This window comes from Sylvia atricapilla, chromosome 5, assembly GCF_009819655.1.
Source record: "Sylvia atricapilla isolate bSylAtr1 chromosome 5, bSylAtr1.pri, whole genome shotgun sequence".
In the NCBI taxonomy this organism is placed as follows: domain Eukaryota; kingdom Metazoa; phylum Chordata; class Aves; order Passeriformes; family Sylviidae; genus Sylvia; species Sylvia atricapilla.
Window position 1 is genome coordinate 48,018,689 of NC_089144.1, and position 22,047 is coordinate 48,040,735.

Below are 22,047 nucleotides of genomic sequence, written 5' to 3' on the forward strand. Positions count from 1 at the left end.
GTGTTGTGCAGAAAAGTATTGCAACAGTTTTGCAAAAGTTCCTACCCGCTGCAATGCAATGAATCCATCGTGCTGTGATGTGATATACCATACCCTCCCTGGAAGCATGACACAACAAAAGGCTGCTGAACTGTTTTGGATAACTTGTTCAGACAATTTCCTGCTCAAAGGAAATTTGGTGCTTCCGGTCCCCATTTGCACTGCAGTTGCATTTGTGAGATCCTGGTCCATCATTTTTATGTTACAGGGCGAATGTCACCAGATAATAGGTGTGTTCATAGTATGTGTTAGTGTTCAAAGGTGAGCCAAAAAAAAACTATCCTTCTGGATAAAGAAGTATCTTTGGCACCTCCCAAACACTGCCTGATATGTACACCATGTGTCTGGTGTGGAATAGCAAAGTATCCCCCCAGGATTCCACCATCCCTCTCCTGATTTTCTCATCAGGTAGGTCCAATTTCCAAACTTGTCTCTCAGTTTTGAACAGCTTTTGTTTTGGAGATGGAGTTCCATGTGTCTGCCCTTTCAGATGAACCTCTGGAAATCCCTGTATACAAAAAGAAAAGTGGAGTGCAAATCAAAGCAACAGAAGAGACAAAAGGTTAGAGAGATGGCAGAAACATGAGGCAGGAGGTGGAGTCTAAGCAACAAAGAGGGGCAGAGACAGCAACATCTCAGTTTTCATCCACCAGGAATTAATCAAAGATTTCTAAACATTTAGACAAGGTCTTTTCATGCTTGTCAGAGGTTTGTCTTGTGTAAATTGCTATTAGCTTGTTAGCTGGTTAAATCAGTCAAGTCACTGTGCCAAGCTCCTATCCCCAGAGGCATCATCACTCCAATTAGTCAACAAACCACTTGGTGTCACTGGAAGAAAAAAAAGGAGTAAAATCAGGCTGTCATTGTCCTAAAGTGGGTATTACAAATTGGAAGACCTCAAACCTTCAACTACCTTCATCCCATGCCTTTCTCAATTTTCCCAGTTTTGAAATAGAGACAGTTTCTCTTTTGCCCATGGGGTGTGAGTTATATTTTAATTCATTCATTGCCGTCTGTGGAGTCTTATTACAACCTTTGGGTGAAGGAGACTGTATTTATTCAAGCTGATAGTACTGCTGCTTTGAAGATTTCTCTGATCTATGGAAATCGGTAGATTCAGTGGCCTGAGCCAAATTCTGACTCTTTCTCTGCTGCTTGCAACAAGGAAACTCCAGAGACAGAAGGAGTTCAGCAATCCACTAATCCACACGTTTCTCTAAGTCTGGGATTAATTACAAATATGCTCAGCAAATCTCATAGATTTCTGCTGCAGGGGCTCTGTGGGGCCGAGGCAAGAGAGATCAAAAGAAGACTAAACATTCACAAGGTCGTGTTTCTGAATGTCCTTCAGAACCAGATCCACTGAGGAGGAGAAACTCCTGTTATAAACATCACCAGCCTAGATGAGAATCAGTCAGAGGGATGGTGATGAGTCTCCTTTCAGGGAGGGGAAATTCCCTCCTCTTAACTTGGGCGCTGCAGTGTAATCTTTGAAAACCCTGAAACTGCAGCACAAGAACAGAAAAACTTACTCCATCCCAGTGACATTTCCAAACTGCTCAGCCCTGGGGAGACGCCTGAATTCTGTTTCCCGCAAGAGAGATGCTGAGCTCTTTTTTCAAATGATGACACATGGAGGCATTCCTTGAAATCCCAAATGACTAATAGATTTCTTGCCTTGATCTGCCTTAGCTGCATGGGTGTCAGAAACGTTTTGAAAAGCTTTTCACTCATGAGTAGAGAAGGATTGTCTGTCCCCTGGAGTCGTTCTGTCCAGGCCAAACAGACAGCTGCCCCCCTGATGAGACAAATCTGGCTGGATCTTGAGGCCATGGACATCTATTAGAGCCTCAGGAATACAGAAATCAGGGCTAGAAGGTACCCTGGTGGGCCATTTAGTCATCCTACCCCACAGGAGAGTTTAACCCCTTGGGATTTAATATCTGTAACTTCTCAGTCAATGTGCTCTGTCTCTCACCAGCACTGGTATCCCAAGGAGAGGCTTCCTTAATGTCCATCCTGAACCTTCTTTATGCCAGTGTAAAGCCATTACTTCCTGCCATATCCGAAGTGAAAGCAGGCAGGTGAATTATTCCCCACCTGTCTGCAGCAGTCTAGAGCCTTGTCTTGATTTGCCTTCTCTGTGCCTAACGGTCTCACCACAACTTTTCCTCTCAGGAATTCCTGGACACCTCAGGAGATCCCTGTTGATCTCTCTCGGATCATCCACAGTCCGTCCTTTCATTCACAGAACTTCAGCCAAGCTTTCACCCCTGCTGTGTGGAGCAGAAGGAATTGTTCTTGTTTACACATCCTGGCCTGGTGTTTGCTTGGGTTTTTTTTGTTGTTTTTTTTTTTTTTTGTTTAGCAACAGCGTGACATTGAGTCACATTCACTCTGTGATTGACTGTGTAACCCCTGCAGCCTTCTCTGAAGATCTAAAGCACTTACATGATGAGACAAACTTATCCTTTCAGGCAGCTCCAGAGGACTTGGGGGATAATTCAGCCCTGTTAGTTTCATATCTGGCAAGCTGTACCAGAGATTTCACTGTCAGTTCCCATTTCTGTGTAACAGCCCAGCTAACTATAATACAGTGCAGTGAATCTAGCAGCACTGGTTCTTGGTAATTGAACTTTTCATGAAGGGAATGATTGCAGAAGGGGAGCTAATTAAAATTAAAGAATTTCCCTTAATTATTTTATTTTATTTTATGGCCTTTGCCACAGGCCAGTGGTTACATCGCCCTCATTGCTTATGGGTTTTTTTAATCTCCTTGTGAAAACAAATTGGGTTAGAAATAAAGCAGGGTGAGACAGCACAGGAGAGTGAAACAGAGGATGGGGAAGTGACAGAGTTGTTTGGAATTTGAGTTGTAGGAAGGAGCTTGTGGAGTCGTGCTCAGGGGCTTGAGACAGATCCCTGCTGCCTGCTGTCCTCTGAATGTTTTTCTACATCTTCATGAATCCTGATGGATTCATTAAGGAAGAAATCTTTAGGGGAGAAGAAAGTATTTTGGAAAATTTCAGTTTGGACCAAGTGACTAAAATGAGAAACTTCTGCAAAACACAAAAACGTTTAAGAAAATTGATTTATCGGCTCCTTTTTCATTCATGAAATATTCTATGAGTTAATTTTGGGTTGCTGTGTTTGTTCTTGCAGTCTGTCAAAGGATAAGGATAAACTGTGGACTGAGCAATGCTTATTACCTGTAAAACTGGTTCCCCTTCCATCTCTGTGTTACTAACAGCACCAAAAGCAGTCAAAACAGAACGAAGGAGCAATATCAAACTTATTTTTTCCACGTCTATGTTTGTTCTTTTAACGCCCTTTTCACTGTTTCATAAATAATAGCAGCTTATTCCATTTAATTATAGTTTTTAATTAGTTCCCCCATTGAACTAACACATTAGCACAGCACTGCCTTAGCACAGTTTGTAGAGAACTAAAAGAAAATGCTAAAATCCCCTAAGTCTGTCGAATTTGATTTTGTGTTAGTGTAGAGTATTTTTGGTGTTACTAGGCCAAAGTTTACCATGCTCTGTTTTTCTCAGTTCTTGTTTGTACAGACTTTCTAGAAGCTGGTGGAAATTACGTCCATGTAAAGACTTAATTTAAAATCTTTTTTCAAAATCAGGTCTTTGTTTCATGAGAAATTTTCATCATATTTGTCAAATTTCTGTGTTTTAATTTATTTCTTTTTCTGTGCTGGGTCTTGGCCAGCAGCAAGGCAAGTGATGGGTTTAGTGTGCTGCAGATCAGTCAGAACAACTGGTCAGGGTGAAAAGCTTGGAAGACATCCATTACAGCAGCCTACAACATTAATGGCATTAAAAATAATTTTCAGACAGATCAATATGAATCCTGTTTGCTCCGAGCCTGAGGGTGATTGAAGAGAAAGGGAGCCTTGGGAGCAGAGGGAGTGAAAACACAGACTGTAACATCTTATTTCATCAAGTGAACACAAAATCTTTGAAACTCAAGTCCATTTGGCAGGAGGTTTGGCAGCCCTGGGCTGCACGCTGACATAGAGGAAATCTGAGTTCTTAGAGATGTTCCCACCAGAATTGGCACCCCTGAGTGATGGGTGCCATAAGAATTTGACTTAAATGATAAAAGGGAATTCTGCTTGTGGGAGGGATTTAGATCTCCTTTATTATTTTTTTTTCCAGACAGGCCAGCTGAAATCTAATTTTCCTTTTAGACTGAGATCCCAAAGCCTGCAATGAGACAGAGCTACCCCTGCAGCCAGGGAATTTAGGAAGAATACACCTTTTTGCAAACCAGCCAGAAGCTAAGCAAGCTGAGTTTAATTAAAGGGCATTATAGGATATTAATAAGATTCTGAACTGGAACTGTCCATTGTCTCATTGTCCAGACTGTAATATTTTTCTTAGTTTTTATTTTATCTGCATGAGAAATAGGTATTGGCTTCAGGATTTATCACAGTGAAAGAAAATACAGGTACATGGGATGCCTCTCCTCTCTTCTGGCATGATAATTAATGCTCACCCTAGTTATTTACAGAGTTTTCAATTGAAAAAATGGCATGGGTGCAATTTTCATTCCTTTTTACTGTCTGAACTTAATTAGAAATCCTTCTTCCTTGTTTTTAATGAATTAAGTGCATTAGCATGTATTAACCCATTTCGTAGCTGTTTCTCTTGTTTTTTTCCAATTCGCGTTCCTGCCGGTTTTCCAGCCAGGCTGGTGGAAATCCAGGTATTGTCTGGAAAACTCCAGTATTTCAAAACTTGTTTTGAAATAATCTAATTCTAATAATCTAATAAATCCAATATTTGTTGAATACTGTAAGGAAAAGTTGGAAGTATTCTAAATGCAATGTGTGCAATATTGCTTTTGTCTGTAAAGGGAAATTCTCAGAGATTTTTCAGTGCAGAAATAGCAGAGCCTCACGTTTAAACATTCTTATTGAACAGAAGTGTTTTAAACATCCCCAGATTTGTGTGCTTGGCTTGTTTGAAGGAAATCCAAATATTTTTTTTACATGAGGTGACCTCATGTGCAGCCACCCCAGCAGTGCTGTGAGCTCTGGGCTGGAGGTGAGAGCTTGAGTTTCTCTTTATCCCTGCAATACTCACACCTAGGAGGATAAAGCACACACTTGTTTTACAGGAAATGAAAATCTCTGCAATGGTTTGACTGGGGGAGGCTGGGCAAGAATCCAAATTCCATTTTCCAGCTTCTTGTCCCTGGGTCTGTTTCAACATCAGCAGGAACTTCAGTGAGGGTCAGCAGAGTGGCTCTTGAGAGTCAACCAAGGCACTGAAGAACTGGCAGAGGTCTTTGGGTTTGGTTTGGGGTTTTTTTTTTTGTTTGCCTAAATTAGCAAAACCTGCTAAAAGACTCAAGCACTTCTTTCACTTCTCCCTGCCCAGAAAGTCTTGCTGCTCTGCAGAGCTGCAGCCCTGCGAGCTTTATCTGTTCAAAATGAAATCAATTTCTATTCTCTGGGTACTGCACAGGTCACAGTCATGTTTTTAATTACCAATTAGCCTTCCATTAAGGAAATAAAATGAGTTTTATGTGCTGGTTGTCAGAGGTCCTTATATCTGCCTCATCTCATGTGTCGTGTCTGCTCAAGCAGCAAGAAACCAAAGAGAAACTTACGCAGGGGTAGTAAACAAAACATGGAAACCTTTGTCCCACAAAGGGAAGGATGGAGCCTGAGATGAAGAAGCTGCAAGGACTTTTCATTTTTCATCCCCTTCAGGTTTTTCTTTTTTTTTCCTGTCTGCCCTGAGCACTGTGAAGGGAATGTTAAAAATGCCCTTAAGTTACTCGTGGAAAGAAAAGGTCACACACAGGTGCACACTCTGTCTCTCTGCCCCTTTCTCTCTTCCTTTCGTGCATGCACATTGTGTGTTTGTTTGCATGAATGTTTGCAGAGAAACCCCAACCCTAGAAGGTTGAGCTGTGGGACCAAGTTTATTTGCTAAAACATTTCAAGAGGGAGAGGTTATAAATAGTCATAAATTCAATTTATTCATAAAGCATTCCCTGTCAGGCATCACTGCACAAACAATTATAAAAGAATCATAGTAGATTAAAAACATAAATTAGAGCATCCCAAAATGTGAAAGAGTGATGGGATTAAAATGCATTTGACAGAGTTGTTTCAAAAGTGGGATTTGGTGAGATCTTCTGGGTGGTCACTCAGAGAAAAGTCTGTTAAAACAAGAGATCCAGGGCCAGATTTCTGCAGGGGCTCACTTGCAGCTTTAGCTCAGTGGTTGAGAGTAACCCACAGAGGGTCTAAATAGTGCTGAGTGTGTCCTTGCTTTGTTGAGGAGATGTTTGCTGAGATCTCTTTGCATAGAACTCTCCAAACCCTCCTTCCGGAAATGTGCTCTGTGTCAGGGCAACACCAACCCTCCTGTCAGCTCAGCACAGGGATCTGCAGGTTTGGGGTCCCCTTGCAAGGCAGTCTAGTAATTATTTTAGTGTTACCTGAGAAGTTGTAAAGACAAAGAGGAGCAATTCAGCCTACCAGACAAAATTAGTAGCAAAATTTTCCCTGTTTCAGTCTAACCTGGCATGCACTAGAATTATTCAAAACTTTGTAGGACCAGAGATTTTTTTAAAAAGTAAAGAGACAAAATAAAAAAAAAATCAAACAACCAAAAAGCCCCACAAAACAGCAACAACAAAAAACCTGAAAAAAACCTCAACCCCAAGCAAACAAAACAAATGAACAGAAAAAACCCAACCAAACCAGCAAACAAACAAAAAACCAAAAACAAAACAAAAAAGCCAAAACACCAAAACAAAACCCAACTTTCTGAGAGAGATGATTTTTCATTAAATTAAGTCTATGGAATATAACTGTTATCCATGGGGGGACTGTAAAAAATCCTTGGCACATAGAAAGTCTCATTACAGGTATATTTTCAAAGGAACTCACTGTCCCCATGCTGAGCCCAGTTGGGAATTCAGTCCTTCATTTTGGAGCCCAATTTTTCATGATCTTTTTGGAAAGATGACTGAATACAACCATTAATTTTTCCCAGTGTGCCTGTTCGTGTGGCAAGTCTAAGTTTATAGGGCAGACAAACCCTAAAGTTGTCGTAAAGTTGATTGCAAGCAGTTAAATCATCTGAAATCATGTAATTGATTGGAAATAAATTGTCATTTCATTGGAATTGATTGGAAATTAATAAATCTCATGAGTCAGGGTGACTTCTTTTTGAGCAGTCAGATGGTTAGGCTTCACCTTTGTTAAGTTTCGTGCCTGCCACTAAGAATTTTAGAGATTCATTGAAAAATGATGTGCTGAAAGCACTAATTGTGTAATGATGGTAAGATTAAAGTGATCTTTAATGATTCTTACCATCATGAGAACTCCAGATCTGCCCCTTTAGGGCTCACAGGTAGTGTAAAACATTAAAATCATTAAAGCTGTTGTTACTGAGGTCACGTAGGCTGTTTCCAAAAGCAAGTGTGCTTGTGTGTCCTGCTTAGAGTGATGCATTGTGGAGAAGACCTTTTAGAAACTGTCCTAATGAATCATTATTTAAATAGATAGGTCTCTAGAATGCCTCCTTAAGTGGAGATAAACACACACACAGAGTTCTGTACGGCAACAAACCACTCAATATTCAACACTAGCATGTTCTTTAAGATTAATAATGATTTCAAAAATTATTCAAGTGGAGCACTGAAATGCTTTGTGGCTGCTGGACTTGTATTTTGTTGTGTATGTGACTGAGGGCAGACACCTGAGCATGTGGTGAGCCAATTTCTCACTTATGTGAGTCATTTTGGGAGCTGGATGGGACACGTGTGCCTGGTGATGATCTATTAGATGCAGCTGTTGGGCTGGGGCTGCTCTGATTTAAATGGATGATTCTGATACCCAGGTCTTGATCAGTGGCTGGTAGATGGAAAAATGATAAGGGTGCTTCTAATGGCTGTGTTAACCTTGGGAGAAGACACTGGGCTGCCTCACTGCCCCGAAAATGTGTGAAGGAAACCAGCAAAAGCTTCTTCTAGGGATGAATTTAATTCCCAGGCATGGTAAAAACACTTTGCCACCTTTTAATTTCTATCCAGAGATCCTAAATGAGGCTCTCTCACTCATAAACCTTATGCTGCCTTCCCTAATTTTGCTTCCTCCTAGAAGGGTAATCTCTTACTGGTCTGATCAAAATATAAAGTGACAGTTCATTTCAGTTTAATCACAGAGTTGGACCAAAACAAAAAAATTAGGATGCAACCTTCTTTGCCTCTTCAGAGCTGTTCAGTTTGGAATATTTGTTCGTGGCCTGTTTGTATGGCTTCAATTCTTGGTCATGCCAAAGGAAATCTGAACCCATAAGGAATATATTCTCTGGATTTGACTCATATATCAACAGGATCCTATTGTTCTATTTCAGTAAAAAAAAAAAAAAAGTTAATCTTGAGCAACAACACCCAAGAGATTTCTGCTATTGTTAGACAAAAACAGTAAAAAAGTATTTTATAAATATTAGGCATTGTCTAATTGGCACCAGAGTTCTAGTTTTAGGTTTGAATGGATGCATAATCCTTTATGTGTGACCAGAAAGGTGTTTGTTTCACCATCTCTGTTGTGAACAATGAGGCCTCCCACTGGGAAGTATTGATCTACGATGGAAAGGAAATATCAAATTTGTTAGATTATTCTGAGGACTAGAGGCACATTTAGAGTTATAAAATATGCATATAGAATCTCAGAGAAAAAACATAGCTTGAAAATAAGGGGTTTTGTATGTTGCCTTGTTCAAATTCTATCTCCAAGTAGGACTGTCTTCAAAATTAATCAAGCTGTCCAGAACCTTCTCTAGCATAAAGGTTTGAAAACAGTATTCCTATTGTATTGCTGTCCAGTTGTTATTGGCATGTCCCCTTTTTCTGAAACGTAGCACTCCCAATAATGACATTGCTCTGTGTACTTGGGGCTTGTTTCCCCACCCTCTGTTAGTGAAAAATGTAGGAGAAAATAAGATAAATCAGAACAGCAGTGGCATTTATCATCTGTTCTGGTTTGAGTGAGCATGAGCAGCTGAGTGGAAGGGAAAGTGTGTTTGTACAAGGCAATGGGCACAGGGATTGACCTGTCCTAGGGTGACTTTATAATTCTATCTGCAATCATCTTTTTTTTTTTTTATGCTTGTGGATACTTTACTTGTTAAATAAACAGGGTTTTCCACTTTTCTCCAAGGAAATCTTTTCCCAAACCAAAAAGAGGTTTAGGGGAGGGTCTGTTTGAATCTGCTTTCTAGTGGGACTCCTTTGGAAGCTTCCTCCCAAATTTGCCCTAAACCAGGACAACCGTCATCCACCTTGGCTCTGTATTACAATTGGACTCTGACACACACCATAGTTCCACTAAACCTGTAAATAAATTCGACTTGATCCTTGCCAAAGTGCTCTAAAAAAACCAAGGATCTTACAGGCTAAGTTCTGCAAAAAGAGTTATACATGAAGGATTCACTGATTTGCCAGAGAACCCCTGAATATAGGCCATGTGTATGAGGCCTGTAATAATTTAAAACTATTTATGTTCTCTCTTCTATTCATTTCAGGGGAAGTTCTTTAAATACATCGTGGGCATGTTGTGAATTATCATTCAGTACTGAAGGCTGGCTTACACTATATTCCTGTTTTATAATTGCTTCTTTCAGATTAGCGAGAATTCTGTATTCCGTTTTCTCTTGTGTTGGACACCTTTAAAGCAAATCCCCCATTTACTAGGGGTTAATTAAAAGTTGGTATTTCTGCAGTGCTTGGTATGAATTTAACTCTGCTCATCTGAAAGCCTGGCACTGCCTTTGGCTGGAGTGGAGAGAAGGCAGTGCTGAGCATATTTGGATATTCAACCTTTCAGAAGCCCTTCTGACTTCCGTTTAACCAAAAATGATGGGTTAATCTTTTGTTCAGTGGTAGTCACCCACTTTCTTCTTTGGACCTGTTTTGTCAGGTAAAATCAAATAGTGTTTCTGCTCTGATTTTGGGGATGTTCTTTTTGGGGAATGTGTAGAAGGGAGGCTGTGTTTTAGGACCAGAAATAGCAGCAAGTGGAGATATGTTCAGAAGTATGACATCTTATCATCCCTTTCTCTCTATTAAATGGATATGACCCCTTGTTTCTGCAGGGATAGTAGTTTTAAGGAGAAATTGGGGAAAAAAAATCCAAACATGTTCTGTCCTGTATGTTTTATTCCCTCATGTGCTTGTGTATTTTCATGGGTACTTAGCTGAAAATGTCTCCCGAGTAACTAAGTATACTCAGAAGTAACTCATTGTCAACAAACCTGTCTTTAAACTTTGTTATCGAATTGATCCTCTAAGTGCACACATGTGACTCTTCCTCACTGGCGGTCACAGTTATTCATGTTAACAGTAGTCTCCAGGTTAGTGAGGATATCCTTATCCCAGATGTGATGATAACCTGTAATCCAAGAATCATGGAACCTTTTTTTTTAATGGAGTCTCTGGGTTGTCTTCCCCAGCACAGCAGCTCAGTCTCCTTCCTGACGATCAGAAAAGATTGTTTTCCCTGCTGGGGGAAAGTCTGAGTGCTTCCACTCTGATTCCAATCTTTCAGAGCCTATTTCTTTAAGCATTGCCAAAACATCCTATATGACAGAGGCCCTTAAAATACTCCTGTTTTCCTGATATCTAGGTATTTGCATTACTGAAGAGATGTGTTCTCTTGTGTTTAAGGAAGCTTTAGGGAATAATAATGCAGGCTCAGATGTAACTCAGGTCAAAAAGGTACCTCCATAAAGGTTCTGACTGCAGAGAGCTTGTGACTCATTACTTCAAACACAGAAGCTGTAGTTTTTTGAAACATGGTTTGTAACAAGCAGATCAGAGTGCGAGGAGAGAGACAGCAAAGTCTGAGAAAACATTCAGGGGCTGAATTTCAACTGGTGTGTATGGAATGCAAGAACCTGGTTGTGATTTAATCTTTCTTGCAAAGAAAATGTCATAATCAAGCAAGATGGATGGATGGATGGAGTTTAGAGAGCTGGGATCAAGATATAGTGAATCATTCTGATGACCATTTCTCGGAAACTGGTCTACTCACTTTCTGACAGGAGAAAAGCCGTATGGCACCCTGGAATAATTTCCTTGGATTTCCTGTCTTCAGGCTCTTTTTATGAACCCAAGATGACGTTAGCTACCATTTAAAAATTATAAACAAACCAAACCTATGACTTCTTTGGAAGACACATGGGATTAGAGAGGCGTGATACATAATGCAGTAATCCTCTTTTGGTAATGTATCTTAGGGCCTTAACGGTAAGTTAATATTTGTTTCTTTGTTATGAGTAAGATGATGCACAGGTTGCTTCTTGGCAGTGTTAGAGCTGGCTAATCTACCAGCTAGGGTAGCTGATGCTCATGTCCTGTATCTACCAAAAAGCCCAAAAGAAAGTCAAGCAGAGGTTCAGCCAGCCACAGAACATGTATGCTCCAGGGATTGTTCTGCTATCTAAAACTTATCCTTCCGCTTCTTCCAATCATATTTTGCTGGTGCTTTTTCTTTGGTCTTCAAAACATTTATGTCCCTATTGTCCAAGGAGGAAGCTCTTTCTTTGTAATTCTGCAGCCTGCAGTATGATTCATGTGCCTCAGCCACATGACCAGGATTCCCATTTCTAAGAGACAAATAAAAAAATGCTGTTCCTTCTTTCTTGCAGCTCCAAAGTTCCCTCTCCTTTGATGCTGTGGCTTGGATTAGTGTTTCAAGGGGCAATGCTGTTGCTCTCTCCTTTCAGTGCCATAAAGGCAGTGCTCAGCTCCTGCCCTCCCTGGCAGCAGGGAACTCTCTCAGAGAGAAATACCAATATCTGTCTGGCTTGGCTTCTTCTAAATTTGTACCAAATTAGCTTCTCAGAGGAGCTGGTATGAGGGATATTGTGCAGTGCTCTGTCCCTTGGGAGGTTGAAACACTGGGCCTGAGTGAGGTCTACCTCATCTGTGAGAGCAAAGCTTCAAATGAGAAGTCAGAAACACAAATGCCCATTTATAAGAGACAAATTCATCCTTCTGTGGCTGCTGAGGGTGAAAGAGAGTCCTGTCACCTCTAACCTGAGGCAGGGAGTGGCTGAGTCACATCCCTGCCCTCACTGGGCAATGTGGCATCAGGATTGGGACTGCAGTCCCTATTCCAGGGAGCTCAGTTGTGCTATGTCATTACTGACTTATGCTCTGTTCATAAAGGCTCCTTAGTTTTATGGTATAGGAAGGAAAGAGGACACAAATTATTTAGTAGACTTTTCAAATTCTTCTTGAGTCTGAGCAAGAGTAGCTTTCTGAAATGGTCTTGAAGCAGCTGCACTGTTTAATCTCAGCAGTATTTTCCCTTCAGTTTTAGGCTCTGAAATCATTAATTTAAGTGCAGAGGATCATAAAATCTATCCTCTGCTCAACATTCTGTATCTTATGTTAATTTCAGAAGCTTTTATAAAATTTTATTTTTTTATGGATCTTTCCACCTTAGCTGAAGCATTGTAAGGAATTTATTCAAACGCCTTGTAGCTGTATATATGTATATATCAATGTGTAGGTGTATATACATGCATGTCTGTGCAATACTTTGGCATATTATTACCCCCATAACAACACGGTTCAATAAGCAGCATTTATTACAATAACAAAAAGTGTCTGTAGTCCCACAGGCATCTTTAGAGACAGAAAAGGTACAAGGCTCCTAAACCCAGCCAGGTGGAACGTGTTAGTTGTTGATATATTGTCTGCTCTGTGCAGCACTAAATATTTTAAAACAGTAATTAAAAAAAAAAAAAGTTCCATGTTGTTGTTGAGGTGGCTATGACATATAGAGGGATGTAGTGAGAATTTAGAAGGTTTTTGTTTATTAAGGTGGTATGGTGTTTTTTGTTGGTTTTTTTTTTTTTTTTAATATAGGTTATATTTATTTGTTGGCTACAATAAATTAATATAGTGTTCATTGGTATGGAGTAGTTTTTACTACTGTCTTTATTTATAAAACTTTTTTAAAATCTTTTTTCTAGTTGAAGGTGTTTTATGTTTGTTTTTTCCTTCTTGGTTTCCACGTCAACAGCCTTGGTAGAAATTCCTTCCAGGAATACACACAGATCTTATCAATTAACTCTTTCTGGCTCACAGACCAGCTGTTAACCTCCTCTACAGTTCCAGAATTTTCCCAAGCCTTTCCTTCCACGGACTCCTTTCTCTGGCATTAGCACAGGTATTTCAGTGGAGTGAGGCCAGGGACAGTGTTCGCTGTTCCATTGCTTCAGCCCTTCCACCTCACCTGCTCTGCCCTCCTGCTCCTGGTGGCACCTGCAGCTCGTGGATGGGCAGGTGGCTCCTCCACATCCTCTTGTGCCATCTCAGCTGTGGCTACTAAAAGGGCTTTTAGTGTTGCAATGCATTTCTACACCCAAGCAAATGATTCTATGTAAGGAAAAGAGTTTCAGTTTACTTCTAAACATGTCAGGAAGTTAAAATAGATTTTTCCATAATCTTCTCATTGTAATTGGCCCAGAGACAGCACAGGAGCATTGATTGGGTTTTGGAAGTGCACCTCAAAGCCTGGTACCGATTTCCTTGGGCAAGGGGGCAAATAACCCACCTGGACCATCAAGTACAAAAAAGACTGCCCAGAGGGCCTAAATTGCTTTTTTGAACTGCCTAAGCCAGTGTAAGAGTGTTCTCTGCACTGTGTTCCACTTACATTTCTTTTGTTTTATACTGTTTATTATTTTTCTCATTATTAAAACCTTTTGTTTTACAAAGCACATCCAGAGAAGTTGTCTTGCTATCATTAAGCCAGTGTGGGAAGTTGCAGGTCAACCCTCAGACTTGATGCATCTTCAGGGGGCTTATTACTCTCTGGCCAAGTGCAAGATTTTATCAGGGCTGCATCACTGTGTCGTGAGCCCGTGTATGATTATACAGGGAGGTGATCTGAGAGTGCAGGGCAGCCTCAAAGGCAGGATGAGGAGCACTTTGGCCCTCTTTTTGGGAGGGAAAAAAAGCTTGCCACAACTCTGCAAAGCCCCTGGTGGAAACAGGGAGTGAGGCTAATTATTGGGTCAGGTTGCCATAAAAAACAGTCTTTATTTCCATCCTCAGAGGTGTTCACTTGGCGCTAGTGAGGCCACATCCATCTCAGGCACAGCACTCCCTACTCCCATCCTCAGTTCGGGATTCTGAGCCCATTTTCATCTTTCCTCAATCCCTGCACAGGCTTTACCTTGTCCTTTTAGGCAAGGGGCATTGCTCCGTGAGGCAGAGCTGCCATGACCTGTCTGTATGGGGTTGGGCCTTGGGCCATGCTGGCAGAGCCACGTGGCAGCACAAAGGTGCAGGGTGGCTGGAAAGAACACATGGACTTCCAATCAACAGGCTCGTTTTGCATTCCTTTTTGGGTTTTGTTTGAGAGATTTCACTACAGCTGGTCCGACTTTACAGCTGTGTGCATGGAGATGGATCCTTTGGGTCTGTTTGGCTGTGATTTGTGTATCAGCTCTTAGCTGTAGTAGAAGGAGAAGGGAACATGCAGGCCATCATGGAGCTCTTTGCTGTGCTCAAGCCTCTGCTTGGACTCCCGGCTGCAAGCACTTACTATTTGTAGAGCTGGGAACACAGCATTGTATGCTATTGTTTCCTTTTCTGAGTTCAAGGGAAGGGAAATCCTCTGTGTGCTGCTGTGTCTCCATCTGGGACAACGACAGACAAATCCTCTGCTGTGGGTGTGCTCCAAAGCTTTACTGCTGCATCAGATAACTGTAGAATGACACTTTTCCTTTTTTTAGGTATTCCTTGTACTGAGCACTGGGGGATACTGCAGGCATTGGGAAAGCATTGTCTGAGGGAAGCCAGCAGTATTTTAAAGCACAGACTTGTGCCTGCTGCTGTCAGATGGAATTTCTCAGTCGTTTAAAATATCACATTAATGTAAACATGCAGATGAACTGGCAATTGCTTTTTTTTTTTTTTTTTTGATCTGCAGGCTTCTAGTGAGTTGTTAATTACCTGGAGCCGAATGGAAGGTATTCAAATGGGCAGCTGTCAAATGGAATTAATTTTTTTGTAATCCTGCTCATTCTATGTTGCTATATGATGTGAAAATGTCATATAGCAACATTCAGCCGGACAGAGAAACAGGGCAGTTGTAATTTGGAGCTGAAAAGAAAAATAGTGACTTGTCTGACCGTCATGCTGGGTACCCTTTAAGATATGACAGGAATGCTTGGGATGTCTTAATTTGTATTTATCTCGGATTTTATTTCTTCAGTGTGAACTTTTAATGACTTTGTAGTTTAACCTTGTAGGGACTTGGTCTCTCTTTGCTGTCATCTAGTTTTCATGCACTTATCTCCCACTCAGCTTGCCACGCAGCACTTGTGTAGTGATTACCTAATGCTGCAGTTTCCCTCCTACATAGGTGGAGATCCCTTCAATTTCTGCAATACTGCTATCCTTATTCCACACTGGGGCTAAAAGTCCCCAGAAATACGAGATGGTGAGCCTGTGTACTGACTCCAAAAGCCTGCTTTCTTGTCCTAAATCAGGCTGTACAGTAACTGGAAGTGCCTTTGTTTGGATATGCTTAATTGCAGCCTGCATTTCACAGGGATATGTGCAATTCTGACAGAATGACTAAAAGCCTCTAGCGTTAGTCAGCCTGATCTGTGAATCACATACCACCAGTGTTCAGCCTACTTATTCCCCAGCAACAGAACAGGGAATCCCAAAGAAGGCTCAGTTTGACACACACGTCACCCTCAGGTGGGCTCCTCTGCATTTTCCCCATCTCTCCCCACAGCACTGCATGCAGCAGCGTTTCCCCTCCAGAGGCAGAAAAGGATACAGTTCATTCTTGATGGCTGATAATATTTGTCCTGAGGGCTGGGAAGTTCCTCCCTGACCCTCTCCCCTCCTGCTTTGTTCAAGCCAGTTCACGGGTCAGTCCCTGCCAAGGCAAGGGCAGCAAATTTGAGAATCTAACTAAGATTTACTGTCAGAGTGACTGCAGGCCCTGCGAGACTGAGGAGCAAAGCCCTCTGGCCAGCAGGCTGGAGTGGGAGCTGTACCCTGCTGGCAGTCACTGAGCTGGATAGGGCAGGGGTGGGCCAGCACAAAACATCCTGATCTGTGATTTGTCCCTCACACTAACCAGTGTCTCTCTTGTTCTCTTGTCTTCCCCAGGAACGAGTGGAATATCTCTTTCTCATAATTTTTACAGTGGAAGCATTTTTAAAAGTAATAGCGTACGGACTTCTCTTTCACCCCAACGCTTACCTCCGCAATGGCTGGAATTTACTAGATTTTATAATTGTGGTAGTAGGGTGAGTACCAACAGCATGTTTTTCGAGGCACTGCCCAAATGGGGTTACTGGCAACCTTTGGGAGCATGGGGGTGGGTGAAGGCTTTATTACACATTGCTGTCCATCCTCCTCCTCTGACAAACACCCTTTTTTTAATGGTTTGCAAGACAGGGAAATTAAACTGCTCTTTGGGAACCAGGAGGAAAAAGAGAGAGCAGCCCAAAGCTGTTGGATAAAGTCAGTTGCCTGGATGGGCTTAACTGCAAGGAAATGCATTTGTTTTTAAATCAGTATGAATATTTTTAAAAATAATATCTAGGTAATCCCTTAATTAAGATTAAGAGTTTGATGACAGAGAAATTCTGCCATCTTGCGAACTTTTGCTGATGTTTCTCATTCTGAAAGATGGAAGAAAAGTTTAAATCCCAGCTTTTCCTACTTAAAAAAAAGTTCCTCAATTCAATTGCACTGCTCAGCTGGTGATTTCAACACTTTTAATTTTGACCCTTTTAATCTTTTAACCTTTTTAAAGACTTGTTTTACTATTGTAGATCAAATTGCTACTTTGAGCTGCAACCTTTCTAATTCTCTTTTTCCTCTCCATGTTTTTCAAGTTTGGCATTTAATTTATTTGAATAAAAGCAAAATAATACACCTTCTGCTTTTTTCTACCTAAGAGTTAGAGGTAAGCAAGGGATTGGAATTGTGGTTGTTGAAGGGAAGACGTGAAGGATAAACTACCCCTGAATACAAAGGGAACAAGTATTTCTTTGCCTGAATAATTTGTCCCATCCTCCCACCACTCCATTGTTAGAGAGCTCCATCGCCCACAAAAACTTGTAGTCTTTTCACCTCTTTACCAAGGAAACCCTGCATCAGCTCCAAGGGAAAACGTCAAAAGGGACACTGCTAGTCATCAAAACCCCCTCACAATTTCTGCCCCAAACCAACCTGCCTTCCTGACCAGTTTTGTGATGGCCCCAAAATATTTAATCAGCAAACTGCTGTGTGCTTCCCAATACCTCCCACTTCCTGTCACCATGGATAGGAGTGGGTGGAAGGAGAATTCCCAGTGAGGGGGAGGCAGAACAGGCAGAAACCTATTCTTAGTCTCAAGACCTCTTGAGCTCCATGTGGGCATAAAGCTTCTCCCTACAGCCCGCTGTGCTTCTTATTTTTCCTACCACCATAGCACATCAGTATTTGAAAATTGGAAAATCCCAAACCCCTTCCCCTGGCATTGATGTGCAATTCCATCATTGGTTCTGCTTTTGAATGCCCTCAGATATCTCACCTGATTGGAAGTTGCTGCCTAAGTTGAAGAGATATTGAAGAACAAAACTCCTATGAATGTGATTATTCCCTTCTGATTTGTATGAGAAAGAGGCATTTTGAAGAGAGGACACATTGCCTCCTCTTTTTCCATTGGATGTGAGACAGCAGGACTCCAGAAATCACAGAGGAGAATTATATCTAGTTTAAGTACAGTCCTTTCCAATTTTCCTACCAGGGCAGTTAATCAGCAAGATGATATTCAGGCTGAAATTAATTCCCTTGCCAATGACAGAAGCTGCAGCTCTCAACTCTTCTATCTGCTTTTGCCTCCAGCAGCTCTTAGTCACTAGATGGGGAACAAAAAAGGTAACTGGGGAAGGATTACATGAGTATAATAAACATGGCCAAGACCCCAAGGTCTCTGTTAAATAGTAACAATCTCAACTGACAGATCCCACTTCAAGGCCAGATGGGTTCCTTTGATGTTTATCTGTTTAAACTTGCTGGTACAGTACCACAGCCCAGGCTGGTGTGCTGCTTTTCCTCTCCACAAAATCTACTTGGTGATACCATCTGTTCCTTTCCTACCCTGTCTTCTTTTCCTAGGGGCAGTCTGAAATCCCTCAGTGACATGGTGTTTAAACTTCAGTATATTTGAATATTTTGCCAGGAAGGAAGCCGCATGGAAAAAGGTTTAAAATAAATTTTGAAGAGAGAGAGAGAGGAAGGATGCAAGTGCTGATAACAACGTTTCCTTGTGGTGCTTTTTTCTGCCTATTGATGGAGAAAATGGAGTAATTTGACCACAACTGGGGCAGAAAGATTTATTTGGTGTATGGGGCAAAGGATGGTGTGACCTAGGTAATTGCCATTTGTGCTTGCCCTGCCTTACCAATCCTCTTCATTTTCAATCACTACCCTTGATACAAAACATAGGCTAGATGGGAAGCACTTCTTAAAGTTGCAAGTTAAAGGAGAACAAAAAAAAAAAAAAGACAGATTTTAGATCTTTCAAATCCACCCACACTCAGTTCACCACATATAACTTCAATTGATAATAGCACATCTGGCTTCCTTTACCTTCAAATGAGCTCTACCTTCAGTAGAGCAAGAGGAAAATGCACATGTGTAGGACCAGGTATAAATTGTAGAGGGGAGTCACAGTTCCTGTAAAAATTGTTTATAACAATGTGTCTGTGTACTTTCCCCTGCCTTCGGAAGGTAGGGGAGTATCCAAAGGGATTTCAGAGCCAGTGATTCTAATGAAGGCACAGGAATAGGCAACATCAGCAGAGGGAAGCACTGAACACCACTGCTATGCTTTCTGGTGAAAGGATGCATTTTAGTCTGTAGCTGTAGCAGCTTAACATTCTTGGAGTGTGGGAGACCTGCTTATTCATCAGCTGTGTCTTTTAGAACTTAAATCTGGCTTCTCTTTAAATAGCCTCTGACCTTGCTATAGCAGCATTTTAAATGCTGCTTTGAAGAATGTCTGTGTGAGGGTATCAATCAGAGGCTCTACCAACATTATTAATTAAATGTAGAGACCAGACCCTGAGCTGCACAACCCACAAACACTCATGGTTAGGCAAATTGTCTCCCACTTCCTTCATTTTTTGCTGTTCCTCTTTAAGAAAACACTTAAACTTTCAGCTATCACAGTGATGTCCCTTAATATGAGGAAATTTCTCTTGAGAGAAGACCAGCTTGACAATATTGTGATGGAAGAATATCTGTCTTGCCTGGCAGTGCTGTGGTTTGTCTGCCAAGCGCAGCCATTCTCCAAGGACCTGTAACTATTGCCAGAAGAAAAGAGGTGTTGTAATTTGAAAGGCAGTATTATAGTCTTACTTGGGAAGGTAAGCAGTGAAGATATTTGGACAAGATCTGAAGTCAGAGCAGACTGGAAAATGTGGTCATAGCTTATGTCTTTCTGAAGACCTGCAGGGAGTTTCTAGAGGGCAGATCCAAACATTTTCACACAAATCACAGATGAACTGTAAAACACTGGGGAAAACGCTTTGTGTTTTACTCTTTTTTTATATATACCTAAGAGGATTTTTTCAGCTGTGTTTTTCTGCTAATTTTTGGCCTTAGAAACACCAAGCCCTCTGTCTTCTTTCTGTATTTTGGAGGCCCTTGACAAGTTCTTTTTTTATGCTATAAAAATCACGGTGTACTCCCCACAGAGGAAGAGATGAAGAGCAGGTTACAACCTTATCATGCTGCTGTTGGGGTCATCTAGCAAAGTGAAAACCCTTTTGATTTATCAAATGTCAAGAGGGAAATAGAAAAATACAAGAAAAAAAAAAAAAACAACACACAAAAAAAACAAACAACAAAGCTGACTTCTTACTTCAGAGGTAAATGTAAAAAAAAAAAAAAAACCCAAATAAAGCATGGAGCATGTCTATACACACTTGTGATAAAAATTTGGTTTTCTGCTCTTATAGTTCATGTCTGTCAGATTAATTTATTTAAGGTTCAGCCATGTCACAAGTGAAATTCAGAAATCAAGGTGATGTTATTTGTGCTTCATCAGTGGAAAGTATGATACCCAAATGAAAATGGGGCATGAATTTAGGCTGGCAGAAAGTTAAGTTAGGTGGAAGGAAATAAGGTTGACGTCTGGTGTTTGGAGGAGGGGGGGAGAGGGGGGGTTAATGGTGAGATTTTCAGTGGCCACAATAGGTTAGCCCTCTTGCCTTTTTCATACCAACCAGACTCTGATTTCTCTGCCAGCACAGTGTTCTCTTGTGCTTGGAGCATGCTAACTCACCTACTGATAAAGAACTGCACCTCCTTCCACCACACCCACTGAAAACTTTCCCAAAAGGTTTTCATCAAGAAGCAGAATTGCCTATATAAATATAAGATAGAAGGAATCTGGCCTCATCTTTTGAATCAGGAGTTTAACATCCATCCAGCTGCTTTAGTGTCAGAAAACAATTAGGTGCAAAAACTAAGAGCATTCAGTGTCTGTAAATCATGGATGTCTGCCCATGCCCTGATTGAGGGAGGTCGTGAAGACAAAAAAGAGGAATTGACAAGAAGGTCAATAAATTTGAAGAGTGGAGTAGAGATTCAGTAGGCCACACTGGGCACAGTCTAGACCCAAATACAAAAGGCAAAGAAATAAGTGACAGAAATAAGAAGTTGTAATGCAGTAGTAAAAAGCAAGATTAGTACAGGGGAGATATTAAGCGTGGAGTAAATGCATTAAAGCAGGATTAGCAAGAGTAATGCAATTCAGCTTTAAATGTAGGGTTTTTTTTAATGAGAAGCAGCAGGAATTACTGCAAATTATTCCTGAAGTGCAGAAACAGATGACTGTGGGTACCTCAAAAGTGCACATTTAGCACACCAGTGCTGGAGCACAAAAATATGGCCAACTGGCCTGCAGTGGAGCTGCAGTAGCTTGGGAAGGCAGGCTCTGTATCCAGAGGAGTGAGCTCTCCTACTGGTGGTGTTTCTGCTCCTTCTGAACTAATTTAGGATATTGCTTGGGCAGCAGAATTCCAGAGCAGTCTGGCTCACTGAACAAGTGGCAGCAGAAACAGCCCTGGTGGCCAGTGCCAAGGGCTGCTCTTTGGGAAACCATGGGGCCAATGAAAATGTGGATCAGGAAAATGGACCCTCAGTTTTGCACAACTGCTGACTCAGAGTTCCTTGAGATTCCCAGCCTTGGAGCTGAGAAACAGTATTAGAAGCCTTTTTGCAGTAAATTCTTTTTCCTTTCAAGGATCTCAGGAGACTGAAGCTGTTGTATGGGTATGTCACTCATCACCTATCATGGGAATTCTGGGGACTAGAAAGATAGAAATGTTTGAATGTGAAACAGAGCACATTGCTAGAGCTTAATTAGTGGCTTACTGAAAACACATTAGGCCAAATTTGACCTACAGTGTTTCCATTATGAAGACCAGCAGATAATTGCAGCTGTATAATTTGTGTACATGGCTCAAGAAATACACACATTCCAATAATTCACATTCTTTGCATCAGCCCTCATTTGTCTCTCTCTGTGCTGTCTGTAGTCAATGCAGTATTTCTCACAGGCTCTGTTTTTGTCTTCTCTGCATCCTGCTTCTGCAACACCTACAAACTCAGCACCCAACCTCCCCACACACAGTTTTTCCTATGCTTGTTACCTAGTTAAATCTTTCTGCAGTGCTTGAAGCTGAGGCTTTGAATAGATCCAGTTAGGAGTTCCTCAGTCACAGCTGACAAGTTTTATAAGACTCTCAATATGAATTTAAAAAAAAAACACACCCACAAAAACTTGCTTAAGAGAGGAATTTTGCATCTGTGGTCCCCTAATCCACATGGGTTTTTTGTGGATTTAGTGCTAGGAGAATCTGTTGATTTAGATGTCTCAGTAAATGAATATTCATTTTAATATCCAGTTTATATTAATTTTAA

The 22,047-nt window shown here is 41.2% G+C and overlaps 1 protein-coding gene across 1 annotated transcript in view; it reads left to right on the forward strand.

Annotated features, from left to right (window-relative positions):
- CACNA1C (calcium voltage-gated channel subunit alpha1 C) overlaps positions 1-22,047 on the forward strand; it is a 464,400-nt gene that overhangs the window by 257,920 nt on the left and 184,433 nt on the right. Inside the window, 1 exon segment of the mRNA XM_066319417.1 lies at positions 16,231-16,370. Coding sequence (XP_066175514.1) covers positions 16,231-16,370 — 140 coding nt within the window.